The 27,495-nt window shown below is 38.8% G+C and overlaps 3 protein-coding genes and 1 long non-coding RNA gene across 5 annotated transcripts; 2 read left to right on the forward strand and 2 right to left on the reverse strand.

Moving 5' to 3' along the window:
• Nucleotides 1–3: 3 nt before the first annotated feature.
• Nucleotides 4–1,074, forward strand: LOC149692390 (uncharacterized). Its single transcript, XM_089868128.1, has 2 exons — nucleotides 4–264; nucleotides 337–1,074. Exons 1-2 carry the CDS (start codon nucleotides 77–79, stop codon nucleotides 941–943), a joined length of 795 nt encoding a protein of 264 aa, XP_089724254.1. The 5' UTR covers nucleotides 4–76; the 3' UTR covers nucleotides 944–1,074.
• A 149-nt stretch (nucleotides 1,075–1,223) lies between these two features.
• Nucleotides 1,224–2,575, forward strand: LOC149692391 (uncharacterized). The gene is made up of 2 exons (XM_089868124.1): nucleotides 1,224–1,606; nucleotides 1,667–2,575. Exons 1-2 carry the CDS (start codon nucleotides 1,422–1,424, stop codon nucleotides 2,385–2,387), a joined length of 906 nt encoding a protein of 301 aa, XP_089724250.1. The 5' UTR covers nucleotides 1,224–1,421; the 3' UTR covers nucleotides 2,388–2,575.
• A 1,187-nt stretch (nucleotides 2,576–3,762) lies between these two features.
• LOC149692392 (uncharacterized) lies at nucleotides 3,763–4,870 on the reverse strand. Of its 2 annotated transcripts, XR_016382679.1 has the most exons (3): nucleotides 4,675–4,870; nucleotides 4,003–4,549; nucleotides 3,763–3,933 (listed from the first exon to the last, which is right to left on the reverse strand). It is a non-coding gene; the product is annotated as an uncharacterized LOC149692392 (long non-coding RNA). The 2 variants fall into 2 exon arrangements; XR_016382678.1 differs by having other exon boundaries at nucleotides 3,763–4,549.
• A 9,221-nt stretch (nucleotides 4,871–14,091) lies between these two features.
• LOC149692393 (uncharacterized) lies at nucleotides 14,092–23,210 on the reverse strand. The gene is made up of 5 exons (XM_089867544.1): nucleotides 22,993–23,210; nucleotides 22,793–22,915; nucleotides 19,855–20,001; nucleotides 14,387–15,543; nucleotides 14,092–14,310 (listed from the first exon to the last, which is right to left on the reverse strand). The coding sequence occupies exons 1-5, from the start codon at nucleotides 23,208–23,210 to the stop codon at nucleotides 14,114–14,116; spliced, it is 1,842 nt and encodes a 613-aa protein (XP_089723670.1). The 3' UTR covers nucleotides 14,092–14,113.
• Nucleotides 23,211–27,495: the final 4,285 nt, after the last annotated feature.

Below are 27,495 nucleotides of genomic sequence, written 5' to 3' on the forward strand. Positions count from 1 at the left end.
TTTGCAGTTCAGCTAAACCTTTACTTGGCGGTAGGTTTAGTTTGGGTATAGCTCTATAAAATTCTGCGTGTTAAACATGAAGTTGTTGGTTGTATTCGTGTTGATTTGTTTCTCCGTCGCTTATGGTAACCACGTGACCAAAACTGGACGGAAAGTAAATTTAGTCGACTTGACCCAAGAAATTCACGAAGATATTCCGAGACATCCCATCTATAACCCTCTAATTAGGGATGTTAAACGTATCGAATTTCAAGGAATTGTCAAGTAAGCTTTGACACTTTTCATTTTCCTAACTTCAACAATCGTTCACACTCAATTTACGAATTCGTTGCGTAGAGTTAAAACTGAAGAAATTAAGTTTCCAACTCATTACGGCACCCATATGGACGCGCCTTGTCACGTTAATGGCTCCTGGTGTCTGTCAGATGTGCCTTTGGAAAGACTAGTCGACGTACCAACTGCCGTAATTGACGTTCGTAAACGAGTGTTCCCCAGTGATGACAAAATTGAAAGAGATTACTTAATCACCGTCGAGGACATCACGGAATGGGAGAAGGTCAATGGAAAAATACCCGAAGAAGGTCTACTCCTTTTTCTAACTGGATGGCCAAAATACTGGAATGACACTCAACAGTACTTGGGTGGAAATACATCTGAAACGACTCATAACCCAGGACTGTCCGCTGAAGGAACCAAATGGTTGTTGGAGAATCGTCCCACCATTTACGGGGTTGGCATTGACGCGGTCAGTATCGATATCGGACAGTCCAAGGACTTGGTAGTTCATTCGGCTTTAACCGGGGCCAATATTTACATTTTGGAAAACCTTTTTAATCTCGAGAAACTACCGCCTAACTCCGCTGACGTTACTGTCGGAGTTTTAAAACTAGGACGGGAAGCTAGTGGTTCACCCGCCAGAGTCATTGCTCGTTTCCGAGCCTGAATTTCCGTTTCTCCATAAAATTTCAGTCTCTCTTATCTGTTTATAAGAAGTAGTCGAGTCGTGGGCGATTTCCTCTTTCGGTGACTCTCATAGGTTTCAAGTTTAATAAATGTTATTCCTTGTTAAAACTATATAGTCATCTCGATTTCTTTTTCATTTTCTTCCTGTTTAGTCTCGTTAGAGATCCATCGAATAAGCGCCCTTGGGCAAATGAATCTCGTAATGAACTGAAACCCCCCTTGTCTGACAACCCCTCCATGAAATTAATACCTCTGTATTAACCAGCTTGGGCAAGTTTTTCTCAGATAGCTTTTAACATGTTTATAAGAGGCTTTTCAACGCTGTGTACATGCGCGATAAGTTAAGTGTGATTTTATCGCTCTGACGTTTAATAGTCGAGGATTCATCTTATTCTCAGTAGATATAGTTGGTAAATAAGACGCGCGACTTAGTCATTTTTATTTAAACAAGGATAAAAATGTATAAGTTAGGCTTAGCGGCGTCTATTTTATTTCTCTGGTGTTTTGTCACGTTTACGGGCAGCGAGGTCGCGCAGGTTTATTACGATTTATCTCACGTTGTTAAGGAAAATATTACGAAATGGCCCACCAGTAAGGCCTTGACAAGAAATGTGAAAAACGGGACCAAATCTAACGGAATATGGTAAGCTCGTTCGTTGTTTCAAGGGTTCCTTTAAACCAAGGTTATAAATCCGCAAATAAGGTACCAGTCAGAATCCGTGGATATGGGAACGCATTTGGGAACTCACTTGGACGCTCCGTGTCACTTTGCTCAAGGTGCTTGGTGCGTTGAGGACATACCGTTTGAAAGATTGGCCTCGGTTCCCATGGCTATTGTGGACATCCGTCATAAAGTCTTTTCTGGCAACAAAGTAGTTAATAGAGACGCTGAAGTACTTCCGGAAGATTTCCGGAAATGGGAGGACAGAAATGGTAATTTTCCGGATGGAGTGTTCGTCATGGTTCGTACGGGATTCGGGCGTTTCTTTAACGATACTAAGATGTACCGTGGTACCGATCTGGATGACTCTACTCTTCATTCTTTCCCCGGAGTGTCACCGACGGCCGCGGATTGGTTGGTCAAGTTTAGGAAAGTTTACGGTGTGGGCATTGATGGATTGTCCATAGATTACGGTAAAGGAGACGGACAGACCCACGAAATTCTGGGAAAAAATAACATCTACATCTTAGAAAATGTATCACCCGTTGTTGAACAATTACCGGAGTGGGGTTCCATTTTGAACGTTGGTGTTATGAAACTTGGAGGAAGGACAAGTGGCGCTCCAGCCAGATTAATAGCTACAGTACCAACGACCGTTAAACAAACTGTCCCTGAACCTAATTCTGCTTCGTCAGTTGTGTTGTTTTCGGCGTTATTTTACTACTCTGTTTGTTTGGGAGCTAGCTATCTTAGTCTGGTTTAGCTCAACTAATTAAGATCAAATAGGAAATTAATTGAAACTTTACAACAACGAGATTAAACTTTTATTATCCCAAGTTTTCATCATAAACATTTTACAAATAAATATCATCTCATTCAACGGTCGTGTATCATTTTCGAGGTCTGAAAGAAATATATTTTTTCAATAAATTGTTTTAGTTGAAAAAATTATCAATTAGTTTACCCGGGTTCGATAATAGGTTCGGTCAAAATACACCTTTTACATTGCTTTCCAGCGCAAGGTGTAGGGCAGCATTTTTCATTGTATAATACTGGACAGTCGCTATCGGATTGGCATTGGTCGGTAGCTTGGACACAGTCGCCTATTAATGGGCTAAACTTGGGACACTCACATCCTTGACAACAACATAAACATTGAAATTTAGTAATTATTTTTAAGGGTTGAATTATGCCTCTTACCACTTGGTGCCGTTATTGTTATTATAATAATATTCGATAACGAAACAAACGTGAAAATCCATGAGCAGATCATTTCGGTTTGACAAACTTTCAACTCTATCGCGAAGAGCGGCAGAACTGACAAGTTTGAGCAAAATTAACAGCTGTTACGTACGTACGGTTTGAAAAGTAATGAATCTGTCTAGGAATTGTACTGGTTGGGATTTCCCAGTAGACATTGCAAAAAACCAACCTGGCTTGTTGAGAAAAAAGAAATGGTAAAACCCAGAAAGCAAATTGCAATATCGTATGTCAACTTTTTATTATTTATAAATCAACTTCTTTTGACACGAATTGGGAACATTTTATCCCCGTTTCTTGACAATACAATCGAAACATTTCTTTCCTTCACAATCAGTAGGACAACATTTTTGATAATACAATATTCTACAATCCCATTCATTGTCGCAATCGTCTTCTGGAGTAGGCTTGGGACAATCGACTGCCGGGTTTAACTTTGGGCATACGTTACAATCTATAACACGTCATTTAAAATTTAAATTCGGCTTCAAATAGATTAGTTTTTAAACATACCCATTGGAACAGACTCCGTAACTATTACTAGGTGAATTAACAATATTACGGCAAACCCGATAAACAACTTGGAGTTCTTCATTGCAATGCAATTATTGATTGAATGCCAGATTGTTAAATATGGTCTGAAAAATTCAGTGATTGAACCTAAGGACTCTGAGACCAATTTATTCTCGTAATTAGATTTTAAATTACTCTATTATAAAAATTAAATTGGTTCTTAAGTGCATTAAAATACAGAACTCGCAACCTCATCAGTGTTGCTAATCTCAAAAATTTATGAAAATAACTATTTTTCAGTTGAAGAATAATTATTACTAAAATCGTAATTAAAATTTTATTAGTCTATGGATTATACAGGGATACTCAGGTAGTTTTGGGACATCTCATATCATAGCATTTAGTTTTACAGCAATACATGCAACATTTAAATCCTGTACCGCAAGCCTTTAAGTCAGTAACGTTACATAGAGTTTCTATTGGGCCAGTGCAAAAACAAGGATCTGGGGGACACGAGCCACAAGTTGGGTATGGAGCTGTAAAAGAAATAAGGGCATAATTCGCAATTAATATTAGCGTGAATTAATAATAGATAATTAGCTTACCCGGAACGGTTTCCACTATATTTAAGCTAAGAATCATTAGTACTCCTAGTATGGCAATAATTATTACGGCTTTCATTGTCCTTGAACTTTACGTCCGAGTTTATAATAATAATTGCAACGCAATTAACAGATAGGCAACTGGATAGGCTTACGAATCTGACGCGAGTGTCGAAGAGACTACGGGAAATATGGCTTTATACCTAAAACACTCGCTAAACAAGAGGATGGCATCATTCCAGCTAAAACTGTTACGTAATAGATAGAAATAATATTGAAGGAACTGGTAAATTTCACACAATATTTTATTTCGTCATCCAAAAGTACCCAAGTTAATGTCTTAAGGAACCAAATTACTTCAACGGGTTTCAATAAGTTTTAGATTAGCCGTAACATTGCGCGTTGAAACATTTTATTTCGCAGCAATACATGCAACATTTAAATCCCTTTTTGCAAGCGTTGACATCGGTCATGTTGCATTGAGGGTTTAGTACGGGACCAGCGCAACTGCAAGGATCTGGTGGGCATTCACCGCAAACCACGGGTGGAACTGTTGAAATATTAAAATAAAAATCTTAACTAGGAGTATCAATTTTTACGGGGAACGGGATACGTAGCTTTGAATGTATTCAAAACATAATTAAATATGACAACTTAATCAAATTAATTACTTACCCGGGACGTTATCCACGAGATTTGAGCTCAGAATCAGAAGACCCGAACTCATTACGACAAGGGCAATTAAACCTTTCATTCCTTTTTTTGCGTGACTATTTAAAAGTTAGGAAAACTTATGCAATAATGCCAACGCGGCACTAGAACTAAACGTATATTGAATGGCTTACGAAGCTGGCGCGAATGTTTGGAGGTAAACGAGAGCTCGGTTTAATATAGGTGTAATAACAAGTGGGTAATGCCATAATTGTTAAACTTATTGCACCATGGCATAGCAATTTTATCAATTCACCAGAATCATTTCGTCTTAATTTGTGCCAACAGGATAAATGTGAAAAAAAAAACATAATAAAATTTGCATAATATTCGCCAATATTCATTTTAGAGTGGGATAACTTTGGTTTCATAAGAAATTCTGGGAAGTAGGCCCATATATTTACTTCTCAACTTTACTAAATACTTGGGGTTATTATAGACCGTACCCGATGTAAATAAGAAAATTAGTAAAAAAGAGAGACAGCTTCATTCAAATTAAAATAATTTAAATTGAGTTTTATTTTATACACGTCTCTACTTTGTTAAATTTTTTAAGTCTTCAATGCCAATGCATTGTTGCGCGCATTTAGGTGTACAACATTTTTTCCTAATTGGGCAATCGGAGTCCGTTGTACAAATCGGTTTGTAATCGCTCGGAAATGGAAGACAAGTTGTTGTAGTAACGGGACAATCAAATTTAGGCCCTGAAATCAAACCAGATACATCCATTTTAGTATATACTGAAAATACAATTCTCTATAAATGCTTACTTCCATATGATGCGATGTATCCCGCTTCGAGAGGTATTATACATGATATAAGGAACAAGAATGTATACTTATTAATTACACCCGTTTCCTTCATTTCTGAGGAAATTTTAACAAGTTTTTAGGTTCGTACTTATTTCAGGGTGTTATAGACTATGATTGTGTATGACGGCAACCTGTCTCTAAATGATTCGTTATTATACCTCCCAACTATGGGGAAAGTCCCGTAAGTTTTGGAATGAATACTGTATAAAAACCCAGTACGTGTATTAGCATCTGTCATTTACGCCTCTAACGCGAATTTCATTCGCTTTTAAAACTGCGCTGAGTTCATGAATTGCGGTTTAATCCGTTAACATATTAATTCTAGCTTTGGGGTCACGTCGCCGCGTCATGGGGACAAGGACATTAAAATATTCAGGAATTGTATTTAGTTAAATTGAAATCAAGTCACTGAAATTTTTATTTGTTTCTAGGTACAATTCTTTTATTGAAATAAGCAATATATTTTACATCTGTATTTATCTATTTATATATACCGTCATTCAGGTACAGTTTAATTTTGCGCGTGGAACGCATATGGTTTCGCAAGATGGGGTACAACATTTATTTCCGTCTGGACAATCTTTGTCGCTCGTGCACATTGGGTCTAGATCCTGGACAAAGCATTAACGAGTAACGATACACTCGCAATTGGCCATATGTCTAATCAGCGCCACTAGCGGATGGTCTGAAAACTAGTCCCATAGAGTCTAGGTATATTTAAGCGGGTTTGCAGAATTTCCGTCAGATGGCGATTCTGTAAACCCTCTTAAATATACCTAGTCTCTATGGGAGTAGTTCTCAGACCATCCGCTAGTGGCGCTGATTAGACATATGGCCAATTATGCACTAAAATTGAAATTGAAAGTTTTGGACCACGTAACTATGGCTTTGCGCGTGCTATAATTATCCTACCATTTGAAGATTCATTGTACCTATCTTCAAAAATTAGTAGAACGAATAGGATTAGAAAATACAGAGAGGTGTTCTGGATTACGCTTTTCATAGTTATTTGCCACGATTTTTTTGTCACATCAGAATCCTTCCGAAACAAGATATGCCCCAAGGCATATTAACGCTTTTTGCAGTGTGATATTGTCTTTAACAAAACCCGAAATAAGGGATATTCACACCGGCAACGTCAGTTCCATTCACGCTACCAATAAGCAAAGGCGTGGAAAAGTATAGGAAAAATATCGATAATTTAACAACAATCGTAGTGGCGCAAACGTAGAGTATTCGCATCCCACACCGGCGTCGTCAGTCACTCGTAAGTTCGAGTCTCGCTAGCTCCAAAAGATCGCATTTTCTCGTCGAAAATATGATCGAATTTAGTATAGATGTCGCTAGTGCGGTGGAGAATCAATTTCCGGCGAGCTCTGCCGCGTAATTTAAATTTACGAAAATGTACGCGAACGCGAAACAGCCTGCCAGCAAGCCTGCATCCAGGGGTCGCCGTATAAAGCTTATTGCTATAGGCAACAAGTTGGGAAACCAAAATAAACCTCTCCGAGCCGAGACGAATTTACTTTCCAAACACCGGTCCGCCAGCCAATGAGACAAACCGGAAATACATAGTTCTAACCGGCGAGATATTGCAATGATCATTTGTAAAGTTTAAAGCGTTTAATAATTTCCTGCGTATCCTCAATGATTCTAATGAGGACAATATCTATCACTTAAATGCGTATTTAACTTTCGGCACACTCTGAACCGTTAGGACCTCCTATAAGAGGACATGAAACAATGTCAATTCTGGTTAAAATCTAGGTTATCTTATCTCATAGACCCAGTCGTTTCAACACGTATGGAGAGATGAAGTATTAACATCTTAATTATTTAATGAAGCTAAAAGTTACGTTTACACTATATAAATGTAGTAAAGATGAATTAAAAAGTAAACACCAAATTTGAAATGTTAATATCAAAAGATGTTCTTGGAATATTGAGATGAAACAGAGCTTTATAGCTACACAACTACTAAAAGAATCGTAATGCCGAAAAATTATTTTCCATGAATCTATATAACTATGAATATACAGCTGCGTTACGCTGTCTAACCTCTTGATAAGGTTTGGGCGGGGCTTAGCGGAAGGAGACATCAGTCACGCGTCTGCTAGTGTTAGGAGCGGGAGGGGGAGTCCGGGGGTGTGTAAATTTGAAACGTCTTGTGATTGGCTATTAGAGCTACGCAAAACGCGTCAAAGCTAGGAGGGTAACACCCAAACCAAATCGACATGATAGAAGGGGCATATGATAGAGCTGTATATTCATGGTTATATAGATTCATGGTATTTCCATTTATTATTCTGCCAAAACGAAATGTTACCGTTTTGTAAGAGATCTTTTCATCCTACTCGCTTTATATTAACTTTGATATGCGTGTAGTGTTTCGATTCAGATGCAATCTTCATTACTCGTTCTATATTAACTCTCACTTGTGTCAGTACATAGAAATAAGTTTATCTTAAATAATTAATTAAATATAAGTGATATTAATTATTTTAATCGCCAGTAAATAACTTTAAAAATAGTTAAATCGTTTAAAATAAAGTTGTTCCTATTATCTTTCGAAACTTTGCTAATATTGACGTTTAAAGTGAAGGGTACCCCTCTTGCCCGCTTTTTTCAAATTTTGGGATATATATACGATTTGTTTCCATTATAATAACAGATAAAAACGCATTCGCGTGAACCGATGGTGGAAGCCCTGCCATTGGGAGGCTAGGCGTTTCTCGTAACCCTAGCCGATCGCCGCGTATATCTTGAAACCAAACGGTGACGAAGGAAAAGAAGTCGGAATGGACTGACTGGCGTCCATGTGGAATGGACAAAGACCTGAAGATGGTGGTGCATAGAAGCTGGTGTCAATGTGGAATTGACGAAGAACAGAAGATGGTGGTGCATAGAAGCTGTTGCAAGGTGAAATTGACGAAGATCAGAAGATGTTTGTGCTAGGAAGCTAGCAATTACAGACTAGTGTCCATGTGGAGTGGACGAAACCAAAGCTGGTGGTGTTGGAACTCAAGTAGAATAGCCAGAGGAGACAAACCCAAATTTCCGTGAACTGTCAATGCAGTCCGGAAATTGGGAAAACGTTTGCTCCGATACGCAAACTGCGAACGCGGTCACGTGGGGCGTGACAGACAGACACACAGATAGACAGACAGACAGACACACAGACACGGCCGGTGTAATACCTCTCCGTGACATACGTCGCTCGGAGAGGTAAAAAGCTTAAAAAACCAGAGATATGTGGCTTCTAACGCTAGTTTTGTTGCGTACTTTTTTTGTAATAGCAGATGGTTTGAAACGCTCTTAAGGAAAATGAAGTGACTTTTTTATCTATTCTTCTAAGACCATCCAGGAAATACCTCCGATTTTAAAATTCAAATTAGGTGGTCTGAGGTTTAATAGATAGGTCATATGATCAATTAAGCTTGGACACAAATACAATTATCTCAACTTTTAATCGATTTTAAAGTCACAAAGGCAAAATATTTTTAGGAATATTTAGGCCTAGATGAATATACTGTTATGTTACATTTTAAATACTTGACGCTGAAACATTCTGGGGCACAGGCTTTTATGCAACACTTGGTTCCTCTAGGACAACGCCTACATCCCTTAAACGGCACTTTTCCGCCGACAGGAGAACAACGGGTAACTGGCGCAGGGCAAGAGCAACGTTTCACTAAAATTCGAAACTTTGAAGAAATTGTTAATTAATGTTTTTACTAATATCTTACGTATGGAATATCGGCGTCTCGAATTTCGGCGTCTCTTAGCGTTGATAATTAAGCACATTGATACGATTAGTAATATCAGGACACTCTTGCGCAATATAGGGGTCATTTTAATCACGGTAAACGTAACTTTTCGTGTCGTGAGTGGAAGAAAATTCAGTTTGTAGCTCGCTGCAAGTTTGCTTGTGAACACGCCGAATGGTTGTACGTTGCTTTTCTCCTGTCTATGGGGCTTTTTCTCTCAACCCCTTCGTTACAAAATTACCCATTTGTAAAAGTACTGGCAATGTGGATGTGTCACGTTGAAAGCGTTTAAGAGACTCCCACTGAATTTTCTTTGTTTCAAACAATAGCGGGACGTTGCAAATGGTTTTGTACTTGTAAATTGCATGTACACGGGTTCTTTATTCTTCTCTTACAACGAATTTGAATAATTCCGTTTAAAATTTTAAATTCCATTTAATAATTTTATTGAATCCTGATAGATTGAAAAATGCACTAAAGCGCAGCTAGGTCACCTTGACCATGGCTGCGTGTTGCTAGCAGGCAATGCATTACTCAAATATTTGCTTCCTCAACATCAACTTTGTTGTTATTCTATACAGTATCAATAATATTAATTATTGAATTATTAATTATAATATGGCGTTTAATTTTAGTTTTATTCCATTTTTTTAAAAATACATTTTGTTTTCTTATTAGTCGCAATCAGAGATTGGCTTTTTGCAAATTTTTACACCACAACAGTCGGGGCAGCATGTACGACCCTCGGGGCAAATCTGATCATTTTCGCATTTAGTTTCGCCAACTATTTTTAAGGAATATGAACAGCAACATGTTTCGCATTTTGGAATAGGACAACATTTGCCTAGATAATTAAATGTTAGTCTTTGTCCATAATCTCGGGAAAAATGACCAACTTACTGCAATACGCTTTTGGAAAATTAGATGAAAATATCGCCAGAATAGCTGCAAATATTACGATCAGCAACTTCATGGTTGCAATTATAAATTCTTTGTGGTGTCATGAGATTCAGAGCTAAATTCTTTTATTTGAACTTTGAAACTAAAAGCTTAAATTGTTTAAAAGACTAAAGTTGAATCATATTTATTCGTATTTAATATTTGCAAAATTTTATTTGTTTTCATACATGTACTATAACAAAAAGAAAGTCCATTTTAAATTATTGGAAAGAACGTCACTAAACGTTAACTAGAGTACAAATCAAAAGTAAACAGTTTGACAAATAGGTTTGATGCATTTCATTCTGCAACAAGAAGTGCAACACATTTTGTCCTGGGACTCGCAGTAACTATCGTCCTTGCAAAATGGCGGTAGTTTAAAATTAAGCAAACAACTCACAACGGGACATTGACAAAGGGTTCTGGGGATGGTCCCCGTTGAAATGGTTCCATCTGAGGTTTATATTGTATTATTGGGACGCTGGTTTGGTTTATAATTTGTACTTACCGCAACTGATTGCTTTCATGCACATCGACCTCCCGCAACAACGTGAACAGCATTTGTTTGGAGGTAAACGAGAGCTCGGTTTAATATAGGTGTAATAACAAGTGGGTAATGCCATAATTGTTAAACTTATTGCACCATGGCATAGCAATTTTATCAATTCACCAGAATCATTTCGTCTTAATTTGTGCCAACAGGATAAATGTGAGAAAAAAATAATATTAAAATTTGCATAATATTCGCCAACACTCATTTTAGAGTGGGATAACTATGGTTTCGTAAGAAATTCTGGGAAGTAGGCCTATATATTTACTTCTCAACTTTACTAAATACTTGGGGTTGTTATGGACCGTACCCGATGTAAATAAGGAAATTAGTAAGAAAAAGACAGACGCTTTTTTTTCAAATTAAAATAATTTAAATTTAGTTTATTTTATATACGTCTCTACTTTGTTAAATTTACTGTGATTGTATATGACGGCAACCTGTCTCTAAATGATTCGTTATTATACCTCCCAACTATGGGGAAAGTCCCGTAACTTTTGGAATGAATACTGTATAAAAACCCAGTACGTGTATTAGCATCTGTCATTTACGCCTCTAACGCGAATTTTATAACGTAGTTTGCGTATTAAACTGCGCCGATTTCATGAACTATGGTTTAATCCTAATAAATTAATTCAAGCTTTGCGGTCACGCGTCATGGGGACAGGGACATCAACCCCAGGATTATGTCCTGTGGACGATGGTGAGAGACGTCCCAATAGGTCTAAATCATTAATAATCTAAGCTTTGCCTATGAAGGGATTTCCACACTAAGCCTTTGGCTTGTTTACAGGTGGGTCCCTTTACAATAGGGACTAGAAACGTAATATCATAAATTTGATATTCCTGTCTTCTGGTTTTAACAAAAAAATTCAGAAATTGTATTTATTTAACTGAAAAACATGTCACTGAAGTTTTAATTTATAGGTGCAATGCCTTTAATGAAAGAAACAATGTATTTTACATATGTATTTATATATTTATCATTATCGTCATTCAGGTGCAGTTTAAATTTGTGGGTGGAACACATATGGTTTCACAAGATGGGGTACAACATTTATTTCCGTATTTACAATTATTGTCTCTCGTGCACATTAGGTCTAGATCCTGGACAAAGCATTGGCAAGTGACGCTTTGCGCGTGCTACAAATATCCTACCTTTTGAAGATTCATTGTACTTAAAGGGCTAGCCGGAGCTGTTGGGGTGAAGGGGGGTCAAACTGTTGGTTAGCATATTGTTTACCCGCCCACCGCGACGGTGGCGCCATTCCTTATGGCCAAAGAGCTGGGTGTTTTCCCCTTGAACTAAGGGCGGTCTCTCCCCCCCCCAACAGCGCGGATGAACCCGAACCCCTCTAACTTCAAAAATTAGTAGAACTAAAAAATACAGAAAGCTTTTCTCGAGTTATTTGCTACGATTATTTTGTCCCCTCATATTCTTAAAGAACCCGAGATATGTGGCTTCTAACGCTATAGTTTGGTTGTGTACTTGTTTTGTAATAGTAGATGGTTTGAAACGCTTAAATGTAAAAACCTACTCCATTAAGCAACTTATTAAAGGGAGGGTGAAAAGGAAAATTAGGTGCTGGTGGTTTTTTTAATCGATTCTTCTACTAGTTATAAAACCAATCTGCATTGAGAAAGACACGCAGGAAATATGATTTTAAAATTCAAATGATAGGCCATATGATAAATTAAGCTTGGACACAAATACAATTATCTCATTTTTTATTCGATTTTCGAAGTCACAAAGGCAAAATATTCCTACTTAAATGAATTTTACCGTTTAGAAACATTTTAAACGCTCGGCACTGACACATATGGGTTCACACAATAGTATGCAACACTTGGATCCTTTCGGACAAGCGCTATCATCATGACATGTTGAATTCTCATTTATTATGATCCGGACACAACCCTTCGTATATGGCATAGGGCATAGGCAAACTATCACCAAAATTCGGAACTTTGAAGAAATTGTTAATGTTTTTATTATTATCTTACCTTTGGAAGTTTGGTCGTCTTTGTTAGCGTTGCAGATTGACACGATTAGAAATATCAGGACACTCTTATGCAATATAGTGTTCATTTTAATCACGGTAAACGGAACGTTTTGTATCGTGAGCGGAACAAATTATAGTTTCTAGCTCGGTACGAATACGTCGAATGTTGTGCTTTGTTTCTCTCCTGTCTTTCGGTCTTTTCTGTCAACCCCTTCGTTACATAATTTACAATGAGTAAAAGTATTGGCAATTTGGAGGTGTGACGTTGAACGCGTTTTAGTGACGCCCATTGAATTTTCTGGGTTTCCAATTGTTTTCACCTGTAAATTGTACATGCGCTCTTTGTATTTCTCTTACAACTAATTTGAATACTTCCGTTTTAATTTTAACTTCCATTTAGTAATTTTATGGAAGCCTGATAGATTGATTTTTCCCTTAAAAATGCAGTGTACCGCAGCTAGGTTACCATGACTATAGAGTGCTGTCAGTTGTGACGTCAGATCCAAGGTTAAACGTCACGAGTCTGCCTTTAGCAATGGGCGGCCATGACAGTTACCGTTTTTTCTTTATGGGAAAACAGCATGGGTGACGTCACACCGGCGCTTCTGACAGCACTCTATTTCTCCATGGCTGCGTGTTGCTAGCGGGCAATGGAAACCTGCATTACATAAAAAATTTGCTTCTGCAACATCAAGTTTGTAGTTATTTTATAGCATCAATAATATTAATTATTAATTAGAATATGGTGTTTAATTTTTGTTTTATTCCATTTTTTAAAAATACATTTTGTTTTCTTATTAGTCGCAATCAGAGATTGGCTTTTTGCAAATATTTACGCCGGAACAGTCAGGGCAGCATGTACGACCCTCGGGGCAAATCTGATCATTTTCGCATTTAGTTTCGCCAACTATTTTTAAGGAATATGAACAGCAACATGCTTCGCATTTTGGAATCGGACAACATTTGCCTTGATAATTAAATGTTAGTCTTTGTCCATAATTTCGGGAAAAATGACCAACTTACTGCAATATGCTTTCGGAAAATTAGATGAAAATATCGCCAGAATAGCTGCAAATATTACGATCAGCAACTTCATGGTTGCAATTATAAATTCTTTGTGGTGTCATGAGATTCAGAACTAAATTCTTTTATTTGAACTTTGAAACTAAGCGTTGAAATTGTTTAAAAGACTAAAGTTGAACTATTTTTATGCGTGGTTAATATTTGCAAAATTTTATTTGTTTTCATACATGTACTATAACAAAAAGAAAGTCCATTTTCCAATCTTAAGTTATTGGAAAGAACGTCACTAAACGTTAACTAGAGTGCAAATCAAAAGTAAACAGTTTGACAAATAGGTTTCATGCATTTCTTTCTGCAACAAGAAGTGCAACACTTTTTGTCCTGGGACTCACAGTAACTATCGTCCTTGCAAAATGGCGGTAGTTTAAAATTAAGCAAACAATGACATCTCACAACGGGGCATTGACAAAGGGTTCTGGGCATGGTCCCCGTTGAAATGGTTCCATCTGAGGTTTATATTGTATTATTGGGACGCTGGATTGGTGTATAATTTGTACCAGGAGTACTCCTGTTTGTACTTACCGCAACTGATTGCTTTCACGCACATCCTCCCGCAACAACGCGAACAGCATTTGTATCCATCAGCGCAATTGCTGTCGTCAGTGCAGTTGTTTGCGACAATTGGTGGGATTCCTCCGTTTTGCAAAGCTAGATGGTAACAGCATACGTCCCTAGGACAGCACCCGAAATGAAGTTCGGGCCTCGGTACGGGTGGTATAATGTTGGGAACCACTGGAATGTTCTCGTTGGCAGGTGGTACCTCGTTCAATCCGGGTATTGATGCCACGTTTACCCCGGGAATTATTGGGACGTTGTCATTCGATGTCGGTATGACGTTTGCGTTTGGAAGTGGAGGTATTATGTCGTTAACGTTGGGAATGGGCCTTACGTTGTTAATTGAATAGGGTCTTATGCTGAGGTCAGGGTTCAAGTTCAAACTTGGCAGGGGAGGAATTGGATTTGAATTAGGGTAAACATTAGGACCATTAGGATTAACGCGCGGAACTGGCACTACAACGGGGTTAGGGTTAACGTACGGATTTGGTACTGCAACAGGGTTAGGGTTGACGTACGGATTTGGTACTACAACAGGGTTAGGGTTGGCATACGGATTTGGTACTACAACAGGGTTAGGGTTGGCATACGGATTTGGTACTACAACAGGGTTAGGGTTGGCATACGGATTTGGTACTACAACAGGGTTAGGGTTGGCATACGGATTTGGTACTACAACAGGGTTAGAGTTGACGTACGGATTTGGTCTTACGACCGGGTTCGGATTAACGTAGGGATTTGGTCTTACGGCAGGGTTAGGGTTAACGTAGGGATTTGGTCTTACGGCAGGGTTAGCGTTAACGTAGGGATTTGGTCTCACGGCAGGGTTAGGGTTAACGTAGGGATTTGGTCTTACGACCGGGTTCGGATTAACGTAGGGATTTGGTCTTACGGCAGGGTTAGGGTTAACGTAGGGATTTGGTCTTACGGATAGGTACGGGTAAGGGTTTGGTCTTACGACCGAGCTAGGGTTGACGTACGGATTAGGTTGGACATTAAGATTGGAGTGGACGTAAGGATTAGGGTTAATTGAAGGAGGGTTGATATTACGATTAGCTGAAGGACTCGGTCTTGCGTTGTGGACGATGGGGTCAAGATAAATAGTTCTATAATTATCCTGAGCACTGCAGATAATAATTAAACACAATAGATACAATGCGAACTTCATCCTGCCTTTTGGTCATCTCCTGTTTAATTAACAGTGCTTTGAAACATTCAGATTATTTCGCTACGCACTCGTTTATTTCGAACTTTGTAATTTCCTCAAAATGTAAACTATTTTCAAATGAAGCGAGAGAGGGAAAGGGCGTAAAACTTTTAAAGGTAGTTTATTTCGAATATAACCTTTAAGTAGAGGCGAAAATTCAATGGCTCGTATATGTATATAGCTAGGCTATAATATTATACGCGAATGTGGAAACTGAAGCTCCCCTTTCGTATAGTAGGCTTAATTAAGGTATCTCACCATTTCCCCCAAAATGTCTAAATAATTACCATAAAATGAGATTTTACGGGAATTGGGCAGTTTACACCTAATTTACATAATTTTAATGGACGGATACCAGGGATAAGGGGGAGGGAACTTTGAGTATCAATCTGTATGAAAATTTAATTAAATTAACGCTTCGTTTAAGATTTACAGCCTTTACTTATTTCCTTCATCTCCTCGAAAACCTCTCCTCTATACGCTGCCGTTAGAGTTCAAAAGGGCATCATCTTGGCACGGTTTATAAACAAAGAAAGGCTTCTTAAACAACATTTTCCAAAAACAGTAACTGTTTATAAAAGAAACGAATTTTTGGAATATTTGACATTTTTCCCCCTTCGGGAACGTCGTGAGTTAAAGTTTGACAGGGGGTGAACTTGATGTGGTTGGCAAATAAATATACGTCAGAAGCAAAACTTCCAACTATTCGCTACACGCTGAGAGGAAACTGAGAGAAACGGTTGCAATTTTGGCCTATCCACCCCCCAAAACCCAAAATATGCGAGGGAGAAAAGCCCATGGAATACTATACCCTAGAGAAAAGGTACGGTACAACCAAAGCTAACCATGAGCCAAGTCCTCAGCTGTGAGGCGGCGGAGAGAGAGAGAGATATTCCCCTTTGCTCCATCACGCAACGCAACCCCCCTTCTCTAATGAATGAGGCTATTTGGACAAGATATTTATAACGATAAGACATTGGACGTACTGCCGGCCGCCGTATCTTGGCTCTCTCCGCGCGTTCCCTTCACGCCTTTACGTCCGAAAATCTTCCCCCATCCTCCCTTAATTCCTTATCTCGCGTAACGATGTTCGAGTTATGCAAATTTTGAACGAGGGATTTTCTCTACCCAAGTCTAATACTCTCTCCTAGAGTCCTACCTAGTCTCCTTAGCCTCTAGTTGGTCCCAATTTGAGACTTACACAAGTTTGCTATATCTCTTTAGAAATCAACCACGCGTTATCTTCAATGAACTTTATTAATGGGATGGAGGGAATCTAACAAGAAATAAAGTTAACCTTCGCCATCTCACGGTACGGTATGCTTTTAATAAAAGAGGACGCTATTTTCGACCCTACTATACCCATCCTCAGGTGTCCAAATTAAAGAACGGCACATTGTCGACCTGACCTCAAATAGTGAAAAATCTTCGTAATTATACAAGACCTTTGAGTTAAAATTGTGTGTTTTATCGTTAGTTTAGACTTAACATTTCGTTAGATGGCAACCCGGTAGACTTCCCGCTCTTTTAACTTGTTTTTAGCAAAGGGGGAAGAGATGTTTTGCCGGGTTTCATAATCTCCATTAATTTTAACCAGCGCGGTTTTAGTAATGAGAAAAGAGAGAGAAAGGCTTTACGGAGTTATCTAATAGGTCTTGACAGCTCTCTCTTTCTCTCTTTAAAGCTGTTGACATTAGGTGGAATTTTTCCTACCTATAAAGTTTTGGAAGAACAGAAATTACCGAGTTCCACTTCTAGACTTATCATTCTAAATTAGGCTTAGAGAGAATCCGACTCTTTTCTAGCGTGCACGTACAAATTTTCATTTTAAGACCACGTTCGCTGCCCCTTTTTCCTTTCTTTTCTCGCTTCTGTAATTACTCGAGACATTTCGTCTACTCGACTTTTTAATTAAATAACCCGAATATTATACATTTAATTTAAAGTTTACTTTAGACCTAAAAATAAAAGCGTAAAAGTCTGAAACGTCAAAGAAATAAATATATTTTTCATTTGCCCCTGTTGGTTGTTTTCTCCCTGGACGCGGGAGTGCAGCGGGTTGAACATTTCTACAGGGGTATTACCTTAAAGTTGGCTTCCCAGCCAGAAATAAATTTTTGACAAGGGGCCTCGGCTTCTTTTTTTTATTATTGTCATGTAAATTAAAACATTCCGTTCTTTCTTCGAGTTAATATAATAAGTTTTAAGTGGAGTGACACGAATTTAGTCAAGATGGGTGGATGGGAAATTTAATTCTGGAGGAAGAGATGATAGTGAGAGAGAGAGATGAGAGGGGCCACCATTCTTCGACGACGTCTTTCTATTCGTTGAGAATGATTCCCAATTACACGGTCATCAGAAGCAATTTAAAGTCGACGAATTTGATTTAAGCCTTGGCTGATCCTATCAGAATTCTTAGAACATTTTCCCAATTTCTCCATAAGAAGAAGAAGAAGCTGGGAACGATGGCCTCCAGGGTGAATTTTCCATATAGACGAAGCTATTAGCTTGTGGGAAGGGTCCCCCCTTTTGATACCGAGGATATCGGCCGCCTAATACATAACCTTGTAGTAACCCTATGGTCGCCTGAGCGGCGTTGTTTGTCGTGTGTAGTTACGAGTGCTCTCTTTAGTATTAGACGTCATTGGTGCCTGCTCGGGTCATCGCTCTCCTATAGCTATAGTCAATCAGGATCGAACCCTACTGCACCAATATACACTCCTTTATTATATGATGGGTTGTGATCAAGAGATAATATCCTAGTTTGAGAATTTTGACTGACAATACTTTGAAAAATATAATAATCTTCGAAGTTTATGGAGGTCATGTTTTCTTCACCAGAAAAACATAGGACGTCACAGGGAATGATTGTGATGCCGCGATGATACAAGAGGAGCTAGTGTCGTATTTCTTTATTGAAGTCACCGAGGAGCTTCCGCTCCCTTTCTTAATTCTCCCTGTCTTATACTGGAGACGGGGAGGTAAAGATTCCCAGCGTGCCACTTCTATTTTTTTCTTCTGTTTACACTTTAGTAAACTATTGACATTAACACATTGCTAGCCTTTATAACCTCGAAGGATATTATCAAAGAGAAGAGGAAAGACAAATTGAATGGCTCGCCCTGTCGCTTCCGTTTCTTATATTTTCCGAGATTGTCTTAAGATGTCGTTCCCCACTTTACCACCCTTAGAATGTCTCAAATTGCCGTACAAGACTCAATTTTACGCCAGGGACTCTGCCCATTCAAAGACTGTCACGAAAGAGAATTTCAGGCTAGTCGTATTTAACCCCCATTCCATCTATGTTCCCTGGAATGTCCTTCGTATTCCCCATAGTGTTTCTAGCTATATAACCGAATAATATTAGGTTAGAGCAGCTGGTATTTTTCGCTCGAGTTTATCCCAACTCCCACATATACGACTGTCCAAGGCCCAAAATATGAGAGTTGCGGGCCTCTGAGACATTCTCTTTATTTTTTCCCCGCCATTTTTTTCCACCCCCGAGTTCCCGCGCTTTCTTCGTCAGTCCCTTCTAATAAAGAAACGTTATCTCTTTTCCATAGGGGGCCTCCCTTGGATAAAAATGGCACTTTTATTACGTCCCATAGAGAATGAAAAATTTTTTGGGGGTCCATTTTGAAAGATAAACCTTTATAAAAGAATTTAGAATTGTTGATAAGTTCATTTAGGTTGTGGGATTGTTAAAGTAGTTCGTGGGTCACTTAAAGAATGTACCAAAGGAAATTCATTTATTTGAAATGCAAAAATGTTACGTCATTATAGTTATTGTAGATGTGGAAGTATTTCAGTACTCAGATTAAGTTTAGCGACACTGTCGAGAATGTTCATCATCAACTTTTCTTCCCCCGGGATGGCCACTGCTTCTTCCTCCTCCCTCGCCTCCTTTCTCTCTCTCCGTCAAATATTGCCAAAGATAAGAGTCCTAAGGAGAAAGCAAAGCTAGGCGGGAAACTTTGGCGGGAAAACTATAAGAGACAGGGGATGTTTCGCGCCCTAATGAAAACAAACAGCATGGCAGAACGTCCCCCGCACGCGCGCATTGCGCACGTACTAAAGGAGCGTCGACTTAATTGATTTTCGTTAATAATTTTGTTTAATGACTCGTGTTTACGACCAACCCGAACTGGAGAGAGAAGTTTTAGAATTAATTGCAGTATGGAATAGAAACATTTGCGCCTTTTATATCTTCCGGAAGTTATACACTGACTTGGATTTGTTTCTATGCCTTGGTTTGAATTTTCTTTGGTACAGCGACCAACAGAGAATGAGAGAAGGCGTGTCCCCGTTTCTGATATATTTTGATAAATGAATTAGTAAACGCGTAAAACGCGGAGAGGCCACCAGCACCACCGTTCTAAAATAGCGAGCGTTCGTCTATCGAGGGGAATCTTAATGAGGAAAGGCTCTATGGGCTCCCGCAAAAATCTTCGCCTTAAAATTCGATTGAAAAGGAAATGTCATTTTTGATTTAAACAAGCCAGTCGACTCCCCCCCCCGGCGACCCATCGTTGACAATTTCGAATAATAGCTTTGAAAGAAGACCGACGCTAATATTCATCTAAAAATCAATAACGATACCTACAGTTCGTTCTAGTTGGAAATAAAGAACCCAGTCTTAAAATAGACTTTCTTGGACAGGGTGTTTCCAAAGGGTGTGGTACATGAAATGGTGGACAAACGACCTTCATCGAGATGTTTAGACCATAAAGTTAGTATTGTTGTCAACTGACTGACGGGCTGGTCATCCTTTCCCCGAATTAGTTCAAGACGTTTAGGAAACACCCTGTATATTCCAATTCTTCAAGTCAGTCCCGTTACCCGGTACCCCTTCAACAAGAAATACATTTAAAACCGCACGTACAATTTCCAATAGTTGCATTGCTGAAGGCCAAAACCCCTTGGAGCGATGGCTTTCCGTATTTTCTTATACTAAACCCCAACTTTCTCAGCAAGACAAGATTAACAATTTTTGGGTGGAGGTTTATATAGGACAGTATGGGAGATAACCCGGCACTATCAATTAATACTGTAGGGTGGGGCCTATGCTATAAGATAACAAAAACTTTGTGGAGTAGGGTGGAAGATGGGGAAAAGCTTGAAAAGGGGATAAAAAGACCCGAGGGCTGATTCTTTACGTCCCACGTTTCTCAGGACCCTCTCTCACCCTCCCTCCCTCTGGTCCTCTCTTCCAATATTTTCACTTCTTCTTCTCCTTCTTTACTAACGAATAGTTCTTGGTGCTAAGCCTTGGTCTAACTGTGTCGTCTCTCCGGGGCGAAAAGATTGATTCTTAGAGTCTGTTTGCGAACCCGGAGAAACGTGGGGGTGAAGGGACACTCCTTAGGAGGACAACATCCCATCCCATATATTGCGGGGAAACAAGCGGATAGGGGAAACTTTGCTCTTCCTAACTCATCTACTCCTTTTTCTTTCTCGAACTAATATTACACACTCGCGCGCCGCTCTGCAATCAAATGCCTGCGGGCTCAGAGAGAGAGAGAGAGAGAGAGAGAATTCTGGGAAATTTTTATTTAAGATGGATCTTATTAAATATGACTAAAGCTATATAGAAAGAATATAATGTTGTTATGGTATGTACATGGAGCTCGCAATCAACTGTGTTTGTCGAAAGCATTTTTTATCTTTATTGCGAGGGGTTAGTCACTTGAATAATCAGGTGTACAAAACCGCAGAAATCGATTACTTGATTTCTAGAATTCTTTGAAAATCATCAGTAATCAAAATCATTTCTGCGGGTAATCAAAGGTAATCAGAAATCTCCGATAATCACTGGAAATCACGGGAAATCTTGAGAAAATTAGAAATAATCACATGATTTACTAGTAATCTTTTGGAATCACCTCGGTAATCACGCCTTTCGTGAAATAATCACGCATAATCAATGGAGGAATTCGAAAATCCAAAATAAAAATCATAATCAGTTGAAATAGAAATAATCACTGTATTCATCGAAATTCACGAGGAATCCAGTGGTAATCACGGCATTCATCAAAAATTCACCGGAATTCAAACGGAAATCACAAGTAATCCGCGGCAATAACGGGAAATCAGTGTAATGATTATGGAAATCTCCGAAAATAATCGTAATCACAGAAATCAAGGAATTCGTCCAGTAATCATAGGAATTCATATAAAAATTCAGAAATCAGTAATCAGGTGTACAAAATTTTGGCGAATGACTAGCCCCTCGCTTTATTGTTCCCAGAATGCCTTAAATGAATGCCTTATTATAGAAACTGGGACACCAGACAAATTAAAATGTTTTTTGTTTTAGACGCATATAATACATTTAATTGAATCGTACATATTCCATTGAGGGTGGTCATGCATGCATGGTTTGAAAGCGGTCTTTTAGTTAATGGACTAAAGTTAAGGAACAGTGTATCTCCATTAAGTTCTCGATTCTAATTACTAACTATACATTTGATTTCTTTTGAAATTTTTATAACTTTCCCTTTGTAAAGTGAAGCCACGATTAAACTAAAATAGGCGAATCCGTAGGCGTAACACGTTCGACTTTCTTTCATTTTTTGTAGCGAGGCCCAAAAAAATCTCGATAATTTAAAAGCTAGCTTGGCTCCTGAATTAATAATGACTCGACGCTGTCATTTCTATAAAAGTACGATTTTTCAAAAAAAGGCTCGCGCTGTTTCCGTTCGCGTCTACTGAGTCTAGTCGCGAAACTCCTGTAGGGTTTGCACCACGTGTATTACACAGGCGGGAGACGGAAAAGAAAAGGAAAGAAAGATCGCTGGGCAAAAAAAAAAAAAAAAAATCTGTAAAGATTCTAGTAACTACATTCTCTTTAATGGAACACGGTGTCTCGAATCCTGTAGCGTCTCGTTCCCTCGCTTCGACACTCTCCCAAAACGAAGCAAGGTCGTACTATATGGCGACCCCTTCTTCGGCTATACTCCCGAGAGACTCTTTGGCGTTGTGGAGAAGCGATAGTTGAAGGAGAAAGCCATTGTAATGACGTCAGAATTTGAGGAAGTAACCGGTTTCCAGTTTTCAAAGGGTTACCATCCAGTCAAGGGTGTCTTCAGCCCTCGTGAAACTGCATGTTACCTTGATCGATACATCCCTCCATGAATTGCTTCTGTTGTAATTAAGATACTTTATACAAAACTTCCGCGGAAATGAACATGAACATTGGGACATCCATCGAAGAAAGGAAAGTGTGGAAGAGAAGGAGACTCAAAGATCTTTGGAGCGTGACCCCGACATCCACGAGTTCGCGGCTTCTCCTAACGACACTCCTCTTTTTTTCAGTCTCGCACTATTTCTCTTTTTTTACTTTCAACTTCTTTCCTTCCTCTCGTACGTCTCAACCATCCAGTTTGTCTTCTCGGACAAAGGAGACTCTGGGATGAGAACGCGATGCAACATCCACCCTCCTTCATCCTTAATTCTACTCGCATCAATATTCCATCCTCGCATTCCAATAAAAGTCTTGTCCAAGACGCGGATGATTAAACTTAGTTTCAAGATGAATTTCGACTGTTGCTTAAAGTTAACTTGTGCAGCGCAGAGTGACCACATTCCTTTGGGAATTATTTCTCTTCTTGGAAAATACACTCGAAAGTTCTAATCCAAAAAACTTGATTAATAGAATGCTTTTTTGAAGAGTTTTACCACTCATCCTCTCTCTCCTCTCTTTTTTGGGATGGGGATGAGGAGCTTGAAGAGGAAATCTTCTTTCATTCATTGGTAGCATGGATTTCTCTCGGTTTCTCTTTTGAAAAGAAAAAAAAAAAGATATATTCCGGAGACACAAAAACTAAAATGTTTTATTCATAGGTTTTTTCTGGTAGCTTCTTTTTTTTTTCTTTAAAATGATGGTACCAATAGTCATGATGTACATTAAACTCGCGGAGAACTTTGGGATAAATTTCACAAAATCCACGATTTCTGAGAAAAGGTTTTTAATACTAGTATATACAACATGTATAATGTGGTTCCGTTCAGACTGGAACTGAATATACTGTTTTCCAGTTCACCCCTGAATTCGGAGAATTAGGCATACAAAGGCTTAGGACAAGTTTTAGACAAAAATGACTCAATGGAAAACCCTCTCTTCTTTATCCGTATTCAGGGACATACTTCCGCGTAAAGGAAATGGGTTAACTTATAGATTTTCCCCATAGAATGCGTAGGCAGAGATGTATCTCCAAGAATAACTTTTCCGTGTCTCCGTCATCCCACGCTCATAGGAACTTCTTGGGTAATTCTGAGGTTAGATATCGGTAAACCAATGTAGTAAATATCAAATGGAAATTGATTTCATTCAGGCAATGGAGGATACAAGGTCTAGAGTCCTAAACGTTTTGCACTTTAAGTTCGTTAGGTTTAAATTGCCCAAGAACTTTTGGGAGCTAAGCCTAATTTGAAATGAAAAATCAAAAGCGCGCGAGATATTTCGCGCCAAATATAAAAGATCTTATTTGCGTCTGGGACGCTTAACGTTTTTGCGTAATTTCTCAAATGTCTAACAAAATGGATGCATCGCGTGTTGATACTTCAATCATTTCTTAATGGCTTTTATCCTAATTTCATCTCTAGACCTTACCGCTTTCTTTTTCTTCCGATAGAAATGTTTCCCGGAAAAATGGTTAGATTAAATGCCTAGCTGCTTCTCCATTAAATATATAAAAAAGAAATATCCTAAAATTTCCTTCCCCGCCCAGTTTATTGATAGCCTCAGAAATACGCCATTGTTTTAACAAAATCAACTCGTAAAAGGGCATGTAGGTTTTTGTTTATTGCCCATGGTTCGAAAATGGGTGGGCGGTGTAAATGGTGCGAAGCTTCTAAGGTCTATACTGTCTTTAGTTCTTTGCCGCGCTCTCACTTCAATTATTTCTCCTTATAGTTTATGATGGGAAGATGGTCAGGCGCTAGCTCGAAAGAAAAACGTGGTGGGGGGATGCTGGTTGTATCCCAACCCTATTTTTGCCCCCCAAAAAGACGACGGACGAAAACGAAGCGTCCGCCTTGGCCCCATCTTCATCAGAGTTGAGTGGGCATTCGCCCTCCTTCCTGTTGAACGTTGGAAACAAATAGGAAATGACCCCGAACGAGGCCCTTACACCCCCGCAGTGGTGGTAAAATATCTCTTTTTTCCTATACATATATCTGAACTACCCCTCACTTTTCCTTTTACGTTTGCCTTTTCCTTATTTTTGCTAGGATAAGATATTACTAGGCATTCGAAAAAGGAAATCTCAATCTAAGGAAGATGTTTCTAGAACCTTGCATTCAGAGCGAGAATCACGATTAAAACGAAAGAGTTTTCTTTCCTTTTTTGCCTAACAAAAGAGGATTGGACTCGTGCACTCCGGGAACCAAAGGGCCAAAGATGGTACGGAGAGGGAAGATTTTTATTGGTTTCTTCTCATTCCTTTCCCAAATGAAATTTTTAACTGCACTTAAACCGAAAGATAGGGTTTTGTTTGAAGAATCTCTGGTAATAAAGGAAAGGTTGCCTCATGATTACCTGGGCATAACATAGTAAGTCTCAGTTCAGGTCTCAGTCTCCAACAATTCTTTTTTTCTTTTTGAACTTGTTGCCAAAAAGAATGTTAATACGATGGTGCGGATTAAAATTAAAGTATTAAAGCAGATAGCAAGGGATTATAGATCAAATCATGAAACAAGAATTAATTAAATAAATTAATTACTAAATATTTGAGCGTTAATGAATATGGTTTGTGCAGTTGAGCTTCATTGCCCCTGAAACCTTGTCGCCACATAAAGTCCCCCAACTTACAACACTTTTCCACTGGCAACGCGTGACGATACTCTGCAATTTTTCTCCTTGTTGTCTTCTCTCCCCTTTCAAAACTTCATTAACTGTCTCACAACGAACAAGTTTTCGTTATGCATTTGGTAGCATTCAGGGATTGTTACCGTTCGTTTCATCCTTGGTTTTATCAAGGAACTCGGCATGGGTATTGAAATCTGGCCGGCGCATTATTTCCCGCCCTTTCCTTAATGCGTTATTTTTAAATGGGTAGCGAGAGAGGAGGAGAAGAAAAGGGATGAGGAAAACCAGCTAGTCCTCTCCGAAGGAATAAAATTGCTTCCATGAGGAATTATGGCCTTTTAGCCCCTTTAATGTCTTTGCAGATTAAATAACTTCGTGATGCGGTAGGCGGGGAAAGGGGTAAGCTTAGAGCTATTTAACTGGACGGGTTGTTATATACGTTGCTTTGTTATTGATCCTATATGTTTTTTAAGTTGGAAAACGCGATTTTCTCGTTAAAGTTAAGTTGAATATTTTTAAGAGGGTGTATTATATGCATTGTCGCAATCTCCCTATGCTTGGAGAGGTTTCGTATTAACTAAAATCCGTTCTCAGCGAAATTCCATTTTGTTTTTCTTTCGAGATTAACCTCCTCATCTTCTCTTTACCCTCTGGACCGAAATTCCGTGTAAATCCAGCGTTTTGCTTCAACCAAAACAGGCTCAGGTTGAGTATTGAATTGTGAACTGTAAAGTTGGTCTGCTCTGAAACCTGAGGTAAATGATCTGAGGCCACATGACAACCTGAACCCCATTAGAGTGCTTAAGCCTAACCTAATAATAAACAGACTTCTATGAGGGTCAGATTGTCGTCTTATCACCTGGAGTGTTTGAGCACCATCTCAGTGTGATACTTTAAAGTATAGTGTTAATCATCTTGTTTTTTCCATTCTCTTGATCCTTAATTCGAAGTCAAGGAATTGTTCCCGGTCTTGTAATGGCTGTAAAGTGCCTAGAAAGAAAGAAAGAAAGGCCAAAAAAATACCAATCTTCTCCCCTCACGCTCTTTGGTGAAAAAGCATTAGCACCCTCTTCTTATATTTCTTTCTTTTCGTGGGGGGAGGGATGAAGAAGTTCCCCCGATGTTTACGGGAAACGGCCCAGGAAATAGGAAACTCCTTAAGAAAAAAGTGAGAACAACTCTTTAACTCCCAAAGCGTGCATGCTGCTGCTCCCCGGCTTCTTTTTTCACTCTGAAACATTTCTTATCCAACATTAAGGTTTTCCCGCTTTTTCCTGGAATCGTGGATAGACTTCTGGTTTCTGAAAAAAAAGGCGCGAAACCGACCGTGTTCTAATTTCTCGCGCTAGATCGAAAATTCCGGTATTCCCTCGATTAAAGCCCGAAAAGAAAACCCTAAAACCTAAAGGGTATATGCCTACCTAAGCCTAACGCATTCTCTCATCCTATACGAGCAACAAGCTAAAGCTTCGACGAGAGACTTGAACCCCTTTGAAACCCCTCCAGTACGTTTTGAGGAGCAAAGCCAAATTCGTGGGGGAGATGACCCAACTCATATACCTTCTCATCTTCTTTCTAGGAAACGCATTAACGCTGATTGTTCTTTGTGATTTTTCCCTCCAAAGTTTTTCTGTCTTTTTAAATTGTTCTAAGGAGTGGGAGAGAGAGGGAGATGGAGAGGAAGGAGGAAGCCCAGCCGGAAATTGATCGTTTTGTTGTTTTTTATCTATCACTTTTGTTTTTAAGATTGCTTGTTGAAGTGTTGACGTTTCTTATATCATTAATTAATATTGTTATATGGACAAACAAAACTTCAAAACTTGAAACGTGACTGGACAAGATTAGTTAATGCAACCCCTTAAACTTTCAGTACCTTTTTTTCTTAATACTAAACTTAATTTTAGGCATATTTTCCGAAGACTAACTGAGAGAAAAGTTTGGTTAAAGTTAGGCCTATAATTAAACTGAATTATTCATGGATGGAAAAATATGTCTATTTAGAATATAGACAATATAAATCCGTAGGATTTAGGCCCTGGGGAAAGTAGGTATAGAAAACTT

The sequence above is a fragment of the Phalangium opilio genome, unplaced genomic scaffold (genome assembly GCF_054372755.1).
Source record: "Phalangium opilio isolate 3A_F unplaced genomic scaffold, DU_Popi_V2 ptg000024l_1, whole genome shotgun sequence".
Classification (NCBI taxonomy): Eukaryota; Metazoa; Arthropoda; class Arachnida; order Opiliones; family Phalangiidae; genus Phalangium; species Phalangium opilio.

Coding starts and splice junctions, on each gene's coding strand:
- LOC149692390 (XM_089868128.1), top strand. CDS start 77: ATGAAGTTGTTGGTTGTATTCGTGTTGATTTGTTTCTCCGTCGCTTAT. Junction 265..336: donor GAATTTCAAGGAATTGTCAA/GTAAGCTTTGAC, acceptor TTCGTTGCGTAG/AGTTAAAACTGAAGAAATTA.
- LOC149692391 (XM_089868124.1), top strand. CDS start 1,422: ATGTATAAGTTAGGCTTAGCGGCGTCTATTTTATTTCTCTGGTGTTTT. Junction 1,607..1,666: donor ACCAAATCTAACGGAATATG/GTAAGCTCGTTC, acceptor TCCGCAAATAAG/GTACCAGTCAGAATCCGTGG.
- LOC149692393 (XM_089867544.1), bottom strand. CDS start 23,210: ATGTGGTCACTCTGCGCTGCACAAGTTAACTTTAAGCAACAGTCGAAA. Junction 22,916..22,992: donor ACAAACTGGATGGTTGAGAC/GTACGAGAGGAA, acceptor GAGTGTCGTTAG/GAGAAGCCGCGAACTCGTGG. Junction 14,311..14,386: donor CGTGAAAGCAATCAGTTGCG/GTAAGTACAAAC, acceptor TATAAACCTCAG/ATGGAACCATTTCAACGGGG.